Raw genomic sequence first — 19725 nt, 5'->3', positions numbered from 1 at the left:
ACACTTGGGTGAAGAGAGGGGCGGAGCTGTCAACTGACCACTACCTGGTGGTGAGTTGGCTCCGATGGTGGGGGAGGATACTGGTCAGACCTGGCAGGCCCAAACGTATTGTGAGGGTCTGTTGGGAACGTCTGGCGGAGTCTCCTGTTAGGCGAGCTATAACTCCCACCTCCAGGAAAACTTCGAACAGTGGGCCATGTTCTGTGCCTCTATTGTTGAGGCGGCTTATCGGAGCTGTGGCCGCAATGTAGTTGGTGCCTGTCACGGCGGCAACCCTCGAACCCGCTGGTGGACACCGGCGGTGAGGGATCCTGTCAGGCTAAAGAAGGAGTCCTATCAGGCCTTTTTGGCCTGTGAGACTCCAGAAGCAGCTGACGGATACCGGCAGTCCAAGCCACATGCAGCGCGGGTGGTCACTGAGACAAAAACGCGTGGATGGGAGGAGTTCAGAGAGGCCATGGAGAAAGACTTCCGCACAGCTTCGAGACAATTCGGCGTCTCAGGAGGGGGAAGCAGTGCAGCACCAACACTGTTTATAGTTGGGGTGGTGTGCTGCTGACCTCGACTTGGGATGTCGTGGGTCAGTGGGCAGAATACTTCAAAGACCTCCTCAGTCCCACCATAATGTCTTCCATTGAGGAGGCGGAGCATGGGGACTTTGGGTCGGACTCTCCAATCTCCGGTGCTGAGGTCACCAAGGTGGTTAAAAAGCTCCTCGGTGGCAGGGCTCCGGGGGTGGATGAGATTTACCCGGAGTTCCTTAGGGATCTAGATGTTGTAGGGTTCTGTTGGCTAATGCAACTCTGCAATATTGCGTGGACATCGGGGGTAGTCCCCCTGGACTGGCAGACAGGGGTGGTGGCCCCCTTATTCAAAAAGGGGGACCGGAGAGTGTGTTCCAACTACAGAGGGATCACACTCTTAAGCCTCCCTGATAAGGTCTATTCAGGGGTCATGTCAACCAAGACAGCCCCACAACATCCAGAGCCTAAAGGAACTCTGGGCAAATCTTGTCCATCCCCGGGGTCTTGCCACCAAGGAGCTTTTTAAACACCTTGGTAATCTCTGCACCAGAGATTGGAGAGCCTGACCCAAGGTCCCCAGGCTCTGTTTCCTCACTGGAAGACATGCTGGGATTGAGGAGGTCTTGGAAGTACTCTGCCCACCAACCCACAACGTCCCAAGTTGAGGTCAGCAGCACATCCCCACCATAAACAGTGTTGATGGTGCAGCGCTACCCCACCCATCCCCACCCCCCCACTCCCAAGATGCCGATTGGTGGACCAGAATCGCCTCAAAGATGTTCTTTAGCTCTCCACTGCAGGCAAAAGTGGCCCAAATCTGACTTTTTTCCCATATGCAAACCTTAGTTGATTTTTTTATGACAGTCTGAATGTGACAAAACCATTTTTTTTTAATCTTACCCATGTCTGTTTCATATGTGATACTAAATCAGAAATAAATCTTATGTTTTTCAAAGGAATATCAGTCTGAATGGTTGCATTCCATCCAACTTTTATGTAATTGAAGTAGGTGTATAAGGATCAATCAAAATATTGATATTACTGATTAAAAGGTCATACAGTTTAAAGCTCAGGTTGTTGCACCTCTTGAGCTACAGAATAGAAGTCCTGTTGTTTTGGGGATTTTTTAGACTTGCCATGTCCTGAATGACTGAGAATCTACACGAGCATGTGATACTAATGTTGGTGTCAGATCGTATCAATACTAGCATGATGGGATCGATACTTGAGTTTATTTCCACTTTCAGTATGTTGCTCCCATTTCAGAAGTGCAATTCTGCACCAGAGCAGGTGGGAAGTGGCAAGATCAAATTTAAACACTGGATGAAACAAGCATGGCAGATAATAATTTAATTGGCTCTGATGACATAACAACTTTACAATTGATACACACATACTAATATGTGTAGCATCCATATTTACTTCTGTAAACACAGCCTGCTGCATGTGGTGTCACATCTTTTGTTTAACATGCAGCTTACTTTAAGGCCATAGACTGTTCACACTGGAGTCTGATGACTGTCACATTTAAATTATAATTTGAACGACCACACAAAAAAACGTATCTGGGCAAAAAATCAGAATTGAGCATTAAGGCCTGTAGTGTAATTGTAACCTTTGACATCTGTTTAGGCATGCCCCATATTTGTCTTCTTATGCTTTTAACTTTTAGCTGCCTTCTGCTACTTTTAGCTTTTAGTTAGTGTTTTTGCTACCTTTAGCTTCTGGGTAACCTTTTAATACCTTTAGCTAGTATTTTGTTATTTTTAGCTTTTAGCTAGCATTTTGCTACTTTTGTGTTTTAGCCAGAGTTCTACTTCTTTTAGCTTTAACATCTCAGTTTCAGCTTTTTCAGTTAAGCCATTCAGCACTCACACTCCATTTTTGTAGACAATGACATTTTTCTAATTAGCAAGTGAAAAGTGTAAATGTAAGTAATTTGGTGTTCACAGCTTGTCCTGCTGTTACTAGAACTGAAGCATCTGCTGACTGCTAGAATTCTGCCTCACCGTGATCAGAGATCTGCTGCTGCCCGTGTTTGGTGGAGGTGACGACTACAGCAGCCATGTCATTCACATGTCGCGAGGCCTGTTGGAGCGTGTACAGCTTCTTATTGTGGCGGTCAGCCTTCACCTGTAATGACAGAAGCACTTTATTTAACCCTCTCAGACTGAAATTAAGTTTTAGTAACAGGAAAAATCAGATATGTTGTTGCCTTGAGAGGGTTAAGTTTTTTGTTTGTTTGTTTAATTAATTCCAGCATTTATTAAGAAATAACATACTGTAATTTAAAATAGTATCATTGATTGAAGGAATGCAAAATGCCCACAGCCTTGTATAGAAAGGTTTCAAACAAAGACTCTTTATACCATATCAACCCCACTATTCTGACATAAAAATAAATACTACTAAGTAAAGTGTGAGACATTTATTTCCAAACTGAAGTGGGGTATGAAGAAGTATGCAGTAAAACAAAAGTGTTATTATCTCCAGCTGTCTAAGCATCATTAGTAAAGTTATGCCTTTAAAATGCAGATGTGTGTAAATACAACACTTCATTCTTTGAAAATGCCAATAATTAAACATGTTTGTACCTTGGAGGCAGCAACTAGCTGAGCAGTGCTTCCAGCAATTTCGTGTGAACAAGCAATGAGTTCCTCAAATAAACCTTTATCGGCCACAACTCGGTCAGCTGAGTCTCTGACAGCAATTAGACAGAAATATGAGAAATCTGTTAATATGCAACTTTATATTTTTTACAAGTAACATGTAAATTAAAATGTGCATGTTTGTTTTGACAAATTTAGATACTTACAGCAGCTGCGTTGCCCCCCAGCCCACAGCTTTGGAGGCTGAAATGAGTCCTTCAGTCCAGCGAGAATTTTTGGCATAAAATTCAGTAACAGATGCAGCTCCCTGTGAAAAAAACAAAACAAAAAAAGGTTGGGATAACTACAAAGTCCATTAAAAAAAAGTCTCACTATGAGTTAACTTCTTGTCCATGCAGCATTTCTATTTTGTTCATCAAGTTGGGTGTAGGACATCTGAACCGGTGTCAATGCGGCTCAATTCCCTAGAAGTCTACAGGCGAGCTGCAAGAAGCACATTATGTTTTGCCTGTGTGTATGTGTGTGTGTGTTTGTACCATTAGCAAAACTTCTCATGAAGTAGTAGACAAATCTTTTTTATATTTTATTTTTATTTTTTCTATCATCAAACTATTTTTTTAAAAAATTTGAGTAACTTTTTAAAACCAACCAATAATGGCTAATTTTGCCCCTATGGTAAATACCTCTATTCGAATACCTTAACTAACTAATAACTGAACTAATATGCTGATTAAATAAACTTTAGTCAGCATGGGTTTATTAAACACCACTGAAACCTATAAACCAGAACTGTTTCACTATTTGATTACCATACAGTAGAAATAAGTAATTATAGTAATAATACATAAGTGTTACAGAAACTCACCCTGCCTCCTTCCACAATATCTTTCTGTAGATCTGTAGCAGCCGTCACCAGGATATGAACAGCCTAGGGTACAGGAAGCAGAACAAAACAAATTCTAAGTGAATACTGGTCTATCAGAGTTTAATTACTTTAAGTTTAAATGTAGTTTAATACCTTCATCAGATCTGAGCAGGATCCAAGGATACTAGAATCAAACAAACAGAGCATCAAACTTACTGCACTAAGTGAAAAAAAGGGAAGATGTACTATTATCCATAAAATTCATTTTACCTCTGGTTGACCTCCAGTTTTACACCAGTAGTATCTTTTCTTGCCTGTGTTAGAATTTCCTGTGAAACACAAACAAACAAATGCGTTAGCATCAGCCAGATGTAATACAGCTGCTGCTGATCATGTTTTACAGCTGCTGTAAAATATGATATAATATACCATGTCTGAGGTATGAAAGTATTTTAAAATAAAAAATGGGAACAATTCAGTAGCTACTTGCAACATTTGCAGTTCAGGTATTTCTCATGGTGGTAGCTACATTTAATATTACTAATTTGATGAGACATTTAAAATCAAAACAATCAGCTGAGCTAAAACTTAAAGCTAACATGGCTAACAGTACACTTTAGAGGAAACTAAGTAGATGAGACAAGTTTTCACGGACCAGAAACAAGGCAAAAAGAATTATAGAACTGTGACTGAATTTACAGCTGTAGATGACAACCCATTGCTGTGGTGGAGGAAATAAGTTTTGGATCTGTTGAAGTACATCCTACCCTCCTGATGCCACATAACCAACACAGAGCTACCTGAGCTGGATGAAAACATTTGCCATATTTATTTCACTTGTTGATAATAATAATTTAAAAAAATTCAGGAACAACATGAACACATGTTTTCTTTACTGCACTGTAGAGCTACGACGGTGTCAAACATATGATGGCACTGATTTAAAAAAAATGAATGTACTTGTAGGATATTGACTGTGCACACAGTAATATTGGGCTTTCACGGATGCCGTAGTTCGGGTTTGGTGCATGCGCAGTTCGTTTTAAGTGACTTGGCGTCTGTTCTACATGGATTACTGCTGTGTCTGTTGGTTGCCAACAGTTGTTATTAAACCAAGACATCTTTAAAGAATACCCAGACTCCTCATTACAACAACTTACAACAGTACCTATGGGATGTAATCTTCAGGTTTGTGCTGTATTTAAAAATGGCAAGTCTTAATCCTAAATTACCTTTATTGCTATCAGGGACAAAAGACAATTTTAACAGTAAATTCCAAATTTTTCCCTATAAAGTGTGTTTTAACACTGCATCACTGTTGAATCAGCTATTTCAGGTTCATGTAACCATGATCAATTATGCAACGCTGTTCAGAAAAATATGGAATGTTCCCTCATCCGCAGTAATGAGGGTGTCACTCCTGTCTGTTGTAGACAAAGAAGACAAAGCTCAGTTTTATGGTCCGTTTACACCTCATTATGTACGGTCATGAGGTGTGGATCATGACTGAAAGAACAAGATTCTGGATATAAGCAGCTAAACTTACACCTCCGTAAGGTGGCTGAACTCAGCCTTCAACATAAGGTAAGGAGCTCCATCATCCAGGGGTAGGTTGGAGTAGAGCTGCTACTCCTATTCATCAAAAGGAGTCAGCTGAGGTGGTTTGGACATCTGATTAGGATACCACCTGGGTGCCGTTCTCTGGAAGGAGATGCCCAGACAGACCTGGAATTTGCTGGAGAAATAATGTATCCTCTCTGATCTGGGAACACCTTGAGATCCCCCAGGAGGAGCTGGAAAGTGTCACCGGGGAGAGGGATGTCTGGGTTCCTCTCCTGGAACTGTAGCCTCTGAGACATAACACCTGAATCAACTGCTACTGTGTTTGTGCCTCTTTCCTGTCCTCTAAAACCCGAGCTGGTCAAGGCAGATGGCTGCTCATCCTGAGCCTGGTTTCTTCCTGTTAAAAGGTCGTCGTTCTTTCCACTGCCGCCTTCCTCTGCTCAGGATGGGAGACTGCGACGAACTGAAGATCTGACACAATTTATTGGTTTTCATTATGTATTGTATGTACTTTATAATAATAGGAATTATTAATGTAATTGGATTTGAATCTGAAACGGAATTGGATCTAGTGTTCTGAGATGACCTCTGTTGAGAATTGATGCCATATAAATAAACTGAATTGAAATTAACTTACCACAGATAAGCAGAAGAAAATGGATGAACAGATGGATGTTTTAAAATGGAGTGTTGCAAATCACAGGAATACTACCTGATTCTCTAAACCAGTTATTCCCAACTTGGGGAGCCTCCTCTTTGCTAAATGGGACACTAAAATTCTGGGGCCAATGCAAGGCCTTAACAGGACAGAAGCTAACAAAATGTTTTGTGTATATAATAAGAGCAATACCACAGTAAATGCAAATGTCTGTGTGCAGATTTAATTGCATTAAACACTGCTGATAGACAAACAACTATAATTTCCAAGTGGCCAAGTGTTTATGGCGTTAAAAGTATTCCTACGAATTAAAAATTGTATAGACAACTTTGTACAAACATTAGATTGATGCGTTTATGGTTAAACTGAAAATCTCTCTCTACAACGAGACAAACAAGGAGATGTGATGTCCTGAATTAATCAATATGTACAAACTAGAGTGTAGAAAAAAAACTCAAATGCAGAGCTAAAACAGACGGAACTGTCCCAGCTCTGTGTGTTTCTTTATGCACTCATTTACAACATGCTTTAGGAGGACATTATGTACCGTTTTATAATGCATACTGTTGAAGTATTCAGCTTTATGTCATGGTAAAAACTAAAAGATGTAAACCCATTACTGGGTTTGTTTTGTTGATGAGTAGTAGGATTATTTATTGAAATGCGTTTTATTAAATCATATTTGGTGTCTGCTGTGTGTAATGCTTTCTTCATACTTCATACTTTTTTCTATACTGTTATTTGCCCTTACATCCATTCGCAGCACAGCCTCCTCAATGGCAGTTGATGTAGCAATCATTTCTTTATCCACCATTCTTCCCAGCTCCTCTTTCAGTACATCCTGCCCTTTCGGGCGCAAATCCTGAACAAGGAACATACAGTCAGAGTGCAGCCAGAACCGAGAGGATTCAACAGACAGAAACATTTGTTCTCTCATGATGATGATGATGTCATTACATAACTAAAGAAAATAAATGTTCATCATCAAGAAAACTAACAGTTTCCATCTACGTATGTTCACTTCAAGAAACATTTTACCAACTACAACTTTGTATTTTCTCGTTTTACTACCATCATTTGGTCAAAATGTTGACTTTACCAACACAATAACATTCAAATTAGCTGTACTTTGTGTTTAGTAATAATGTGAGCATACTAAGACACTAAACTAGGATAATGAGTTGGTAGACCTATCTCCGAGGTTATGTTTTCAGTCATCTTTGTTTGTTTGTCTGTCTGTTAGCAACATTACATAAAAACTAATAAACAGATTTGGATGAAATTTTCAGGAAATGTTGGGGTTTCCACAAAAAATCCAATTGATTACATTTTAATGGTAATCCAGATTATGATCCGGATTGCACAATTTTTTACTGACGCTGTGGCCTTGGTGTAGGTTTGCACTCTCTAGGTGCTTCTAACTATCGGAGGTTTTCTTTGACAGTATTGCTGCTCTCATAGTTATGTTTTTGTCTTGTTTCTGTGATTATTAAGACTTGCCACCCACCTGTCCCAAAGTGAGGATGCGCTGAACAGTGTATCGTGTTGCAGATGGATCAGCTTTTTGTAAAGTAGGCTGAAACTTTAGATCTTTCAAGAACTGAAGGCAGTGATTCGCACAGTCCCGACAGCTGTCAGTTAAACCTGCATTAGGCAAATGAATACAACTGAGTGTTTGATGTATTTAGAGTGTAACACAGCTGCAGCATGGGTATGCATCTCTTACTATCAGCCTGATCGATGGGAGCAGAGTGTGATGTTGCTGCACCATTGACGATTGTGTCTGCAGCTAGGTGGGAAAACTGTGTAACGGCTCTCAACAAGCCACTAGCATCTGTAAAACAAAAAAATAACTGTTAGATCAAATCAAAATGTAAGGGAAATACACAAACACACTGTACTGTACATCCAACTTGCCATTTTTATTCCCTAGATAGGCCAGATGGCTCTGCTGCATTTTATCAATAGAACCCAGTGTGATTTCAGCTCTGTTCACCAAATAATCTGAAAAACAGGAGAGGTTAAAGAAGAAGCCTTTATTCAGGATATGTTTCAACCTCCAAGCATGATATGATTTTAGCTATATTCATAATACAATAAGACCTTTAAAAAAATACATTTTTTATTTTCCTGTCATTTTCTTTTTTAATTTAAAAGCATGCATGAAGAGCTATGAAGAAAATTGAACTCAGCTTCATTTTTTTTAAATAAATGCTCCTAAAACCTAAAGGTACTAAAACAAAACTAACACCAACACTAATTATGCTAAAAAGGAAGGGCAAAAAGTGCAGTTTTTTGTCACTGTACATTCAATAGTTTACTCTTGTTAAATGATTCATAATGACAGTTTAATTCAAATATAGATATTCAATATATTTACTTTGAGTACTGAGGAATGAGCAGGAGCTGACCTCTATGTTACACAGTTAAAACCAATTAAAAAATAAATCAGGCACGAAATGTTTACGGAAAGAAATAAACACATTGATCAGTGTAAATATTTGTTTACATTTAAAGTCTTGGAATAATCCACAAGAAATTGTTGCTCTTTGTTGCCAATTTACTTGAGAACTGAATTACCATGCCTGATGTTAGAATTTTTTTTTTTTTTCACTGATAAGAAGAAAAAAAGCCTTTTACCAGGAGAGCTGATGCAGCGGACATGTATGGGGTCATCCAGTTTGGCCACAGCGTCCAGGATGATGCCCTCAGCCTCCACCACTGCACACTGCAGCAGACTGAACTGCTCCTCCTGCAGCTTCTTGGCCAGCTCGCCTTCCCGACACGCCTGATTTAACAGACACAGTCACAGTTCCCAGTAAAGGTTTGGACATGGAAAATGTAAATAAAAACAGAATGCAATGATTTGCTAATCTCATTAATCCATATTTTATTCACAACAGAACAGGCTAAAGAGTGTGGATTTTATGTTATTTTCGGGGTGCTCAAGCACCTCCAAAAAATGTTCTCCATGATTTTGTGAGTATGTAATCCTCAAATCAAAATTGGTTTTAGAGATGGAATAAATTGTGACAAGCCCAAATGAATCACAAATCAGTAAACTTTGATTATTTCATTACTTTAATAAACTTTTAAAAGGTGCCAATTTGAGCATGCTGCTTTTACTTTCAAACTGTTTTTTTTTTTGCCATTTTTATCGTCTGTGTTGGCATTCTGAGTAACAAATGTGTTCCTCCATTGTACTTTTATTTATGGATACCCCGTAGACTGTATACCTATAAAAAGTATTCATGTTTTACCATTTTATTGCCGTTTTAAATCAATCACAGTCAATATAAATTGGAATTTTGACAAACAACAACAACAAAAAAAAATCCACTTTTTAATGGCAAATTGAAATGTAAATTAGTCAAAATAATACCAATTAAATTGAAATATTTAGATGGGACAGACTGAGCTACAACAACTGTTGCCTGGGTTCTTCACCAGTCTGAGCTTTATGGGAGAGAGGCAAAGAGAAAACTACTGTTGAAGAAAACTCAGAATCGAGTTTTTAAATTCTTGCATTTTCTGTACAGCACTTTTTTTTTCAAACATCCATTTCCTCAGACACCTGTCAGAGCTCAGCTCGGTCATTGCAGGCTGCAGGTACAACAACCCCTCCCTTGTGTGGTGGGCTGGTAGAGCAGCTGCATAGGAAGTGTCCACTCTGTGAGTACAAGCCTCAGATGTAAGCATCCCAGTCTTCTCTGTTTAATCATTGACAAATATTAAAAAAATTGAACATTAATTTAACATTGTCGCCCATAATTTAGCTGGCCCACAAGGAATTATCCTGGTACTACAGACTGGCTACTCTGGGCCTGTTTTATACTCACTCCTCTTTCTTTAACTGTTTATATTCATAGCACATACTTTTAAAACCTTTTGTTGCCTCTGTTCCAATGTTTTAAGATGTGGTGCTGTCTTAAAATGAAAAAGTAGTTTTGTTTGTTTGTTTTTATGGTTTAAACATTTGATATGTTTACTGTGTTCCATTGTTAATAAAATATGGGTTTATAAGAATTAGTAATCATTGCATTCTGTTTTTGTTTGAATGTTTCACAACATTCCAACTTTATCAGAACTGGTGTTGTAACTGAGCATTTTAAAGCCCCACCTGCTGCTGTAGCTGGGCATGTAGGCTCCCCAGCTCCATGCTGCTCCTCTGCCTCTCCTGCTGCAGGGAGCTCTGCTGCAGCTGAGCTTGTTGTCTGAAAGAGTTCAGCTCGGCTTCCTGCTCCCGAACTGAGCGCAGGAGCACCTCCCTCTCCGCCTGCAGCCCTGCCAATGTGCTGTTCAGCTGTGTACCAGTCTGATGAGCAAAATAAGGATGATTTAAAGAACTATCATGTTCTTGTCTGTGTGTGTATGTGTCTTTTAGCAACATATCTCATGAAGAGCTGAAAGGATTTTAATGAAATTCTCAAAAAGTAACTATTGGATTATTTAATTGATTAATCTTTTTAGTTATCTTGGATTTAAATTCTGGCATGTAAGGCAGCAGGCAATATGCATCCCTTCCATGAATGCTAGGCCTTTAATTATGTTTTTCATAGACAGATAGCTGTGATGACTTTAAAGGTTAATTAGTTGTACATCCATTGACTACTTTTTGAGAGTTTCATTAAAATCCATCAAGTGGTTCCTGAGATATTTTGATAACAGACAAGCCGGCATATGAACAAACACATGATTGCCTTATTTTCAGGAAACGATAATGTGCCAGTGCTTCACCTGAAGGAGGTCTAATGTCAGAACAGTTGGTTCTGAACAAACAGAACACAATTTGCTCTTACCAGATCTTTGCTTTGCAGCAAACTGTTTACTCTTGTCAGTTCTACTCGTGTAGAGTCCAGCTCTCGTTTCAGCTGGTCAATTTCCAACTTCTGCTCTGCATTTATAGCAAGCTACGAGAAACCAAAAAACACACTTTACATCTAATCCTTATTTGGTTTCCAAAACCTACAGCCTGTACCAGTCCATGAGTACCTGTTGCTGCAGTTGGGCTCTCAGGGCCTCCAGTTCTCTGCTGGTCCGGTCTTTCTCCAGGACCAGAGAGCTCTGCTGCTGCTGGGCCTGTTGTCTCAGGGAGATAAGCTCTGAGTCTTTTTCTTTTGTAGAATGAAGCAGCACATCCCGCTCTGCCTGAAGAGCTGCTAGACTGCTGCTCACCTGAACTCCCTCCTAAAGAAAATTCAATGGAAATATACACAAAGAGGCAACATTTTTCATTTTTATTTTATCTTTTTTTTTTTTACAAGTAATCTCACTGGGACACAAGGTCTCATTCTCAGGTACAGGCATTAAGGCCAATAATTTCCTATGGGTTATTGTACCTCTGGTACAGCATGGTTTAACTTTTCTGCTAACCTCATCACTTCTAAAAGTCTGGCCATAAAAAGATGGCTTTGGTTAAAGCTGCTTAGGTTTTTGTACTTGCCTGTATTGTTTTCAGAGTTCAAACCTATTACTTAAAATGCTTTTTACCTATCTAATTGTAATCAGATAGTACTAAATAGGTGTCAACACCCTTTGTATGTTTTGAAAACGTTTTTCCTCTGATCACCTTTGCATGTGGTCTGGACCCCTTTTATTCACAAATATTTGGTAGTTCTGATCCCTGATTTTTTCTGGATTTTATTCATCAAAGTGGATTACAAAATTATTTATTAGCTGTGTCAGTCACAGAACAACAGTCTGAAATACTGGTTCTTCTTCTGGGAGATTGCTGTGTTCAGATCTTAGATACTGTACCCATGGGGGATTAATATTGTGTGATGCCTCCTCCCATATTCTTCTCCAGTATTGCTCAGTCTCAACTCTGGATGGATCTACTCTCATGTTATGCCCCTTCCGCTGAGAGTACACTCTGGATGGTGTGGTGTGGTGGAGAATACTTTATTCTCCTGGCTTTGCTTCTTCATTGTACTTCGTCAGGCCAGTAGCCAGAGCTTTGAGGCGTTGTTTGGCAGTTTCTAGAGCCTCAACGTTTGTGGTGTAAACTAGATTACTGGTCTCTGTGATTGTGTCAGTATGGACATTTAGCAGCGCTGCATTCACTTCTTCTAGATTACATTCAAATGGTATTTTATCACTTAGCCTTGGTAAGAGGTGAAGTGGACCAACGTGGCAGTGGAGGAGCTTTGCAGCTGCCTGGATTCCACAGACAGGTAGATGTTGAGCGCAGCCACAAACAATCTGGATGAGTTTACTGACGCTGTGACCTCATACATCTGTTTCTGTGAGGACAGCATGGTTCCAACCTGCACCTGGGTATCTTATAACAATGACAAGCCCTGGTTCACAAGTAAACTCAGGCAGCTCTGGATGGAGAAAAAGACATCATTCAAGAGTGGAGAGAAACAGCTACAAGCAGGCAAAATATAGGTTTAACTCAGAGGTTAGAAGAGCTAAATCAATGTATTCTGAGAGACTCCAACAGCTTTCTGCCAACGACTCCTCATCAGTATGGAGGGGGCTTTGGCAGCTGACCAATTACAAGCCTACAGCCCCCCATGCTGCCTGTGACCTGAAACTGGCCAACAGCCTCAACAACTTCTATTGTCGCTTTGATGGCCCATCAGCCAGCCCTGAAACCCTTCCAGTCACCAACAATCACTCCACTCCTTTACAGCACACTGTGGTCTCAGCCCCCTCCCCCGACCCCCTCACTATCCAGGAGCAGGATGTGCACAATCTCTTCAGTAAGCTGAACCTGATGGTGTCTGCCCCTCCACCCTGAGACACTGCACAGATGAGCTCACTCCCATCTTCACGGACACCTCCCTGGAGTTGTGTCATGTGCCAGCCTGCTTCAAATCCTCCATCATCATTCCCATCCCCAAGAAGCCTCAGATTACTGGTCTTAATGACTACAGACCTGTGGCTCTGATGCCTGTAGTCATGAAGACATTTGAGTGACTGGTGCTCTTCCATCTCAAGACCATCACTGCCCCTTCCCTAGACCCGCGGCAGTTCGCCTACAGAGCTAACAGGTCTATAGACGATGCTATTACCTGGCCCACCATTTCATCCTGCAACATCTGGACACCCCATAAGCCTACGCCAGGATCCTGTTTATGGACTTCAGCTCCGCATTCAACACAATCTTGCCACACCTGCTCCAAATTAAGCTCTCTCAGCTCAGTGTGCCCGACTCCATCTGCAGGTGGATCACCAACTTCCTGACAGATAGGAGGCAGTATGTGCGGCTGGGGACGACCATCTCGGAGACTCGAACCATCAGCACAGGTTCCCCCCAGGGCTGCGTACTTTCACCTCTGCTCTTCTCACTCCTATACCAACTGCTGCACCTCCAGCCATGAGTCTGTTAAACTGATTAAGTCTGCAGACGACACTACCGTCATCGGTCTGATCTCCGACGGGGATGAGTCTGCTTACAGGATGGAGGTGGATCAGCTGGTGTCTTGGTGCAGCTCATATAACCTGGAGCTTAACACCCAGAAGATGGTGGAGCTAATTGTGGACTTGACAGAGCGTTTCAAGTGGTGGCTCCCAGGCTCTGGAATGCTCTCCCTTTGGTACTGTGTTGCTCAGACTCCACGGTCTCTTCTAAGAAACATCTTAAGACATTTTTATTCAGACAGAGTTTTAGTTAGGTGTTGTTTAATGATTTTAGTCTTTTTTTTGTTATGTTGCTCTCTGTTCAGCACTTTATGACGTTGTTGTCTGTGAAATGTGCTATACAAATAAAGCTTACTCACTTACTTTCTTACTTACTCATTAACCAACTGAGGCTGCTCAGAGGTTGGCTGCGTCAAGGTTTGAACCCTGAACCCCTGACCTTCTTGTCAGGATTCGGTTTTGTATGTTTCTTTTTGTATTTATTGTTTTGTTTCTGGTCTTGTTTGGGTTGTCTCTTTTGTTGTTTTCATGTGGTGTTGTTCTCTGTGTCTGTCAGTATTCACCTCTCCTCAGTCACTCCACCTGCTCCTCGTTATCACTCACCTGTGTCCACTTCACCTAATGACCCTCTGTCTTTAAAACCCGGTCATCTCCTCCACTTACTCACTGGTCCGTTTGTCTGTTTTCCCTGATGTCTGGGTCTGCTCGTCTCCTGCCACTGTCCATTCGGTTCTTGGATTTAGAATGTTTTGTATTTAGTTTCCTTCCTGCTGCCATGTCAGCCTTTGTTTTTTGATTCTTTAATTTTAATAAATTAGTTTTCCTTTTTCATCATGAGTCTGCGCTCTGGGTTCGCCTCCTTTTCCACCAACCATGACACTTCTCACACCAAAGTCATGTAACTTACATACATTTTTTTTATAAATGAAAAGCTAATTTCATAATATAACTTTATGAGATCGGTTTAAGATATATACCAGAACATTTCTAATATCAAGGCTTCTGCTCTGACATGGCTGTATGTTTTTATGTAGACAGGGAAAAAAAGCTAACTGTTTCCAAGCATTGCACATGAACAAGGAGGCAGTGTGCAAAAAAAAAAAAAAAAAGTTAAAATGGATCATCTTCTTTGCTTAATTTGTCCCGTATTGTTGGGGACAAGTCCTTTAAATGACAATGTTTGTTTTGAATTAATGTCATAAAGTAAACTGAAAAAATATTTTTACTGATTTAACTGTGTGTAATTTTGTGTCTTTTCAAAAACGGACTAAATCGCGATTATATTTCTTAAACTTGACTCATGAAATTATAATCTGACATCATGCGGGTTGTTGATGAAAAATGTACATAACAGTGCTCTTTATAGAGTTTACAAAAATCAATCAATAATAACTTTGATAATTGCTTAAAAAACAAAAAACAAAAGAATAATCTTTCAGTGTTTTTTCAAAATATCTAAAAAAAAAGTGTCCTAAACTTTGATTTAATGTGTAGTTAAATGGTTCTTTGAGAATATGAAATTCAAATAGGATCAAGTGTGTGGATTTTACCTTTTCTTTCTCCTCCAAAGTACTGCGAAGCCGGACCATCTCTGCTTTTTGTTCCAGCAGTTCTTTATGTAGGCGCTCAGCCTCCTGCTGCTTCTCATTCACCTGATCACATGATCAAAACGCACATCGGCTCAAAATACTAAATGTTTTTAAAACATTCATCCTATGGGATGGTGTTTTCAGCAGCAGTGGTGATGGGTTACAAAATGAAGTGTCCTCACCATGTTTCTTTTCTCCTGTTGCAGACTTTCTATTTCACTTTCTAACTGGTGTTTGGTTCTCAGTAAGTGATCTTCAGCTTGCTTTGTACTTGACAGTATCTTCACCGTTTCTGCATTCTGCACCACAACAAAAACAAAAATCTGTTGTGGTAATCAAAGAAGCTTTAAAGTGAGAAAACAAAAGGCTTCATTTACCTTTTTCATTAGATCAGCGTGACTGGTAACCAGCTCCGCGTGTCTTTCTTTTAACTGAGTAAAACGGAGCTCTGCAGCTTGAGCTCTACCTGCACAGAATAAACAACGTGATGATGACTCCTGTGGAAAAAGTATTTGCTCCCTTACAGATTTCCTCTGTTTGTCACACTTAAATGTTTCAGATCATCAAATAAATGTTAAACAAAGATAACCTGAGTAAAACTAAGATGAAACTTTTAAATCATGATTTAATTTATTTACATTTGACTGTCAGCATGATGTCGTTAGTCTGAAATGCAGTGTCCCTTTTACATCAGATGTAACAGGACACACACCTTCTAAAAAGTTCCACTTTTGTCTTGTCTGTCCACAGACTGCTTTTCCAAGAAGTCTTGAGGATCATCAAGATGTTTTTTGGCAAATGTGAGATGGGGCTCTGTGGTGTTTTTGCTCAGCAGTAGTTTTGGCCTTTGATCTCTCTCATGAAGGTGATTTTTGCTCTTTGTCTATTCAACTCTGACCTTAACTGAAGCAGGTGAGGCCTGGAGAGCTCGATGTTGATCTGGGTTCGTATAGGACCTCCTGGATGTTGTTGATGTGATCTTAGTCATTTTGGTCTCACTCCTGCGAAGGTTCACCACTGTTCCATGTTTTCTCCATTTGTGGATAACGGCTTATTTACCTGACTTCTTGATTCTACAGGTCTGACAGTAATCCAGTCTGGATGTAGCAGTGAAACTGAACTCAGCTTGTCAAAAAAAAATTTAAATCACAGTTGGTTCATAATTTAACAGGAGGGACATTTACTTTTTCACACAGAGACTGGTTGGTTTGGATAGCTATTTGAACTAAATCATTAAAAAACTGCATTTTGTATTTACTCAGGTTATCTTTGTCTGTTATTAACATTTGTTTCATAATCTAAAACATTTAAGTGGGACAAAAACAAAGCAAAAACAGAAGAAATCTGTCAGGGGGCAAATACTTTTTCACAGCACTGTATTTGGCTTATTCACCTGCACACAGAACTGAACACTCACTGTCTGCTTCCTTGTATCCAATTTGAGCCCCAACATTGGCCACATTAGCACTGCGTAAAGCCTCCACCTCCATTCGCAGGTGTTCGTTTTCAACCAGAGCTACCTGCTTGTTGGTGCGCTGCTCTTCCACTTCAGCTTCCAGGCGATTCACCTGAGACTTTAACTCAGTTACACACCTCTGAGCCTGAGAAACACAAACAAGTCCTTAATATAGACTGAAAACTACAATTCTGATATGGATCTTTTGATGAGGTGTCATTTTTAAGAAAATATTTTCAACATAAAACGAGTGGAACATGAAGTCACAATGATAGATGGCATGCACAGGAACCATTTTTACATGCCCACATGAACAAATCATAAACAAACTACAAACAATTCATCTTATATTTTCTGGATAACAAAATAACAAACATCAGGGAATTTTTGTCTTTTTGATGAGCTGACCAAACATATCCACATTAACAGAGAATTCATCCATAAATAAAGTTAGTCATTTTTGTGCTGCCAAAGTTGATTAGCTGTGGTGGCCATCTTGAATTGGGCTGACACCAAAAGTTAATCAGCTGTAGATGGACATCCAACTTTCTGAACGTTTATTTCAAATCTGTCCAGTGATTCATAATATATTTTGCTAACACTACAGACAAATGTATCCATTCATATATCAAAACTTTCAGCTCATTCATGAAATGGACTTTTGGTTTTTGTAACTTTTTTACTTTTCAAAAGGTTTACCTTCATTTACAAGTATTTTCCCATAGAAATACATTGAGATCTCTTCAGTTGCTTTAAAAAACTTTCTTTGAAACCTGCTTCAGCTAGTGACTTTGTTTTTGTCTTCTTATGCTCCTTTTAGCTTTTAACCTTTGCTCCTTTTAGTTTTCAGTTAGAATATTTTGGCACTTGTAGCTACTAGCTTCTATTTTGCTACTTTTATCTAGCTTTTCTGCTACTTTTTGCTTGTAGCTGCTGTTCTTCTACTTTTAGATTTTAGTCAGATATTTACTACTTTTAACTTCGAGCTAGACTTTTGATACTTTTAGCTTTTAGCTACTGTTCTGCTTCTTCTTAACGTTAACAACTCAATTTTACTTTCCTCAGCAAATTTCAGCACTCATCCAGCACTCAGCATTCACATACTAATTCTTTTATCCACTTCTTGATGATCTAAAGAGCTAAAATGGGTGAAAGCCAGTGTGGCTGAGCAACATAAAACCAATCTTCTTTTCTTCTCACCTCACTCTTGATAAGCTCTATCTCTGGCTTCAGAACTTCAGGTTCCTTTTTCCAGCCGTCACTCTCAGTTTCTCTCTGCTCCAAGGAAGCTTCAGATGCTCCCATTTGGCTCAGCAAATAGTACTGCTGTGATGAAGAACATCTAAATGTTAGCACAGATGAAAAGTTGTCTTTTCACTTTGATGTAATCATAACTGTGGCACCTGAGGTGCTTCTCTAAACTCTGGCTGTGGCTCCACATCCTCCTCCTGACGATCTTCATTGGGTATCACCACCACTGGCCTTTTATACTCGGCTAAGGCAGCAGCTCGGAGGAAGTTTGGAGGACCCTGGGAATGGGGAATAAACAAAAAACATACTGAACAGTGAAAGGCCTAGCACTCCTTGAAGGAATGCATATCACCAGATGCCTTTATTTCTAGAGTGTTAATCTGAGATCATCTTATGATGAGAAATGACAATGTTATTGCTGTTTTAGTGAAACCCTGACCTTAAAATTGATTGAGTTATACTATAGCCATTTTTGACTGTTTAACTGTGATGTTCATCTTGAATAGAACTCTGATGATTATTTCCTGGAAGTTTTATTAAAATCTATCCAGTGGTTCATGAAATATTTTGCTAACAGACAGACAAATAAACAAACCTGGGCAAAAACATAATCTCTTTTCATATTCAGAGGCAGGTGATAAATTTTCGGAGATATGGGAGGGGCAACTGAAACTCCAATTCTGCCACTTACATCTGGGAGATCCGGGATCTGGATGATAGTTTTAAAGAACTCAATTTCTCTGGCTCGGTTGAAGAACTGGGAGAGGCTGCAAAAGCAAAAAGACAAAAAAACAGCCAGCTGAAAACAAAAAAATATCTGCAGAAATGTATTATGCACTGTCCCATTAAAGTATGCTATAAATAAATAAAAAAGTCATTTTCGGAATTTTCCAACCTCGTGAAAAGGTCGCGGAATCTCTCTCGATGTCCAAGAAGAACATCCGGCGCAATACCTGAGGGGAAGGGAGGTTTCTGGGTTTTCAGGTTGGATTTGACACAGTTGGATTTGACTGTGAAAAGTGCTTGTTTGTTACTGACGGCTGTGAAGTTTGAACAGAAGTCGGACAGAGAAGTGGTAAAGAAAGCTGCAGTCCTGTATGAGGGGGATGAGAGGAGTCAGTCTGCACTGTCCGGCTGAAGTTGTGGATTTGGCTCCATTGGCGTCCATCTGACGCAGAGCTTTAAAGAAGTAATATGTAAATTTCAGCTCAATTCAGTTTCATTACACCAATGAATATACAGTATGTTGTACTTTTATGAGTCCTGGGATTGCATTCAGAGGTACTCATGGTCATTATACACATTACAATCTTTTTCATAGCATGCAAGCAAGCAACTGCTTAGAGCCACCAGGCCAGCAGGAGGCCCCAAAGTATACTTAACTACCCACAAAAACTAGGTGAGACACATTTTAATCTACATTTGTCGTACTCGTATAAAAATAAATCTACATAGTTTAATATTTCTGTAAACAGAGCAGTAATTTATTGTTAATATAGAAATGGTAATGTTCTAACAAGCGAGGAGAGTGATGGGAAGATGGAAGAAGTACTTTAAGGAGCTGATGAATGAAGAGGATGAAAGGAAAAGAAGAGCAAAAGTCATAGAAACTGTGGACCAGGAAGTGGGAAAAATGAGTAAGGATGAAGTTTGAAAAGCTTTGAAGACGATGAAGAAGGGGAAGGCAGTTGGACCTGATGACGTGACCTGATGCAGAGTTGTGGAAACTAGACTTAGACAAGAGGTGACTATTTGTGAGCAGCTGTATGATTTTATGCCATGAAAGAGAACAACAGATGCCATCTTTGCTTTCAGGATGCTGTTTTGATGGATTTAAAAAAG

At 39.8% G+C, this 19725-nt stretch overlaps 1 protein-coding gene across 2 annotated transcripts in view; it reads right to left on the bottom strand.

Annotated features, from left to right (window-relative positions):
* LOC108248166 (huntingtin-interacting protein 1-related protein) overlaps positions 1-19725 on the bottom strand; it is a 33417-nt gene that overhangs the window by 2650 nt on the left and 11042 nt on the right. The window contains exons 8-30 of one of the 2 annotated variants that reach the window (XM_037979545.1): positions 18922-19062; positions 18779-18836; positions 18575-18650; positions 18036-18161; positions 17833-17958; positions 16594-16777; positions 15554-15642; positions 15359-15475; positions 15138-15239; positions 11212-11406; positions 11019-11129; positions 10340-10534; positions 8860-9007; positions 8137-8223; positions 7946-8053; positions 7727-7863; positions 6971-7081; positions 4269-4327; positions 4152-4182; positions 3999-4061; positions 3340-3440; positions 3119-3224; positions 2534-2657 (exon numbers count right to left, since the gene is read on the bottom strand). In XM_037979545.1, coding sequence (XP_037835473.1) covers positions 2534-2657; positions 3119-3224; positions 3340-3440; positions 3999-4061; positions 4152-4182; positions 4269-4327; positions 6971-7081; positions 7727-7863; positions 7946-8053; positions 8137-8223; positions 8860-9007; positions 10340-10534; positions 11019-11129; positions 11212-11406; positions 15138-15239; positions 15359-15475; positions 15554-15642; positions 16594-16777; positions 17833-17958; positions 18036-18161; positions 18575-18650; positions 18779-18836; positions 18922-19062 — 2595 coding nt within the window. The remainder of the gene's footprint in view (positions 1-2533; positions 2658-3118; positions 3225-3339; positions 3441-3998; positions 4062-4151; positions 4183-4268; positions 4328-6970; positions 7082-7726; positions 7864-7945; positions 8054-8136; positions 8224-8859; positions 9008-10339; positions 10535-11018; positions 11130-11211; positions 11407-15137; positions 15240-15358; positions 15476-15553; positions 15643-16593; positions 16778-17832; positions 17959-18035; positions 18162-18574; positions 18651-18778; positions 18837-18921; positions 19063-19725) is intronic. The other variant, XM_037979546.1, reaches the window with a different exon arrangement.

This window comes from Kryptolebias marmoratus, linkage group LG14, assembly GCF_001649575.2.
Source record: "Kryptolebias marmoratus isolate JLee-2015 linkage group LG14, ASM164957v2, whole genome shotgun sequence".
NCBI classification, from domain to species: domain Eukaryota; kingdom Metazoa; phylum Chordata; class Actinopteri; order Cyprinodontiformes; family Rivulidae; genus Kryptolebias; species Kryptolebias marmoratus.
This window is presented reverse-complemented; position numbering and strand designations above follow the sequence as displayed.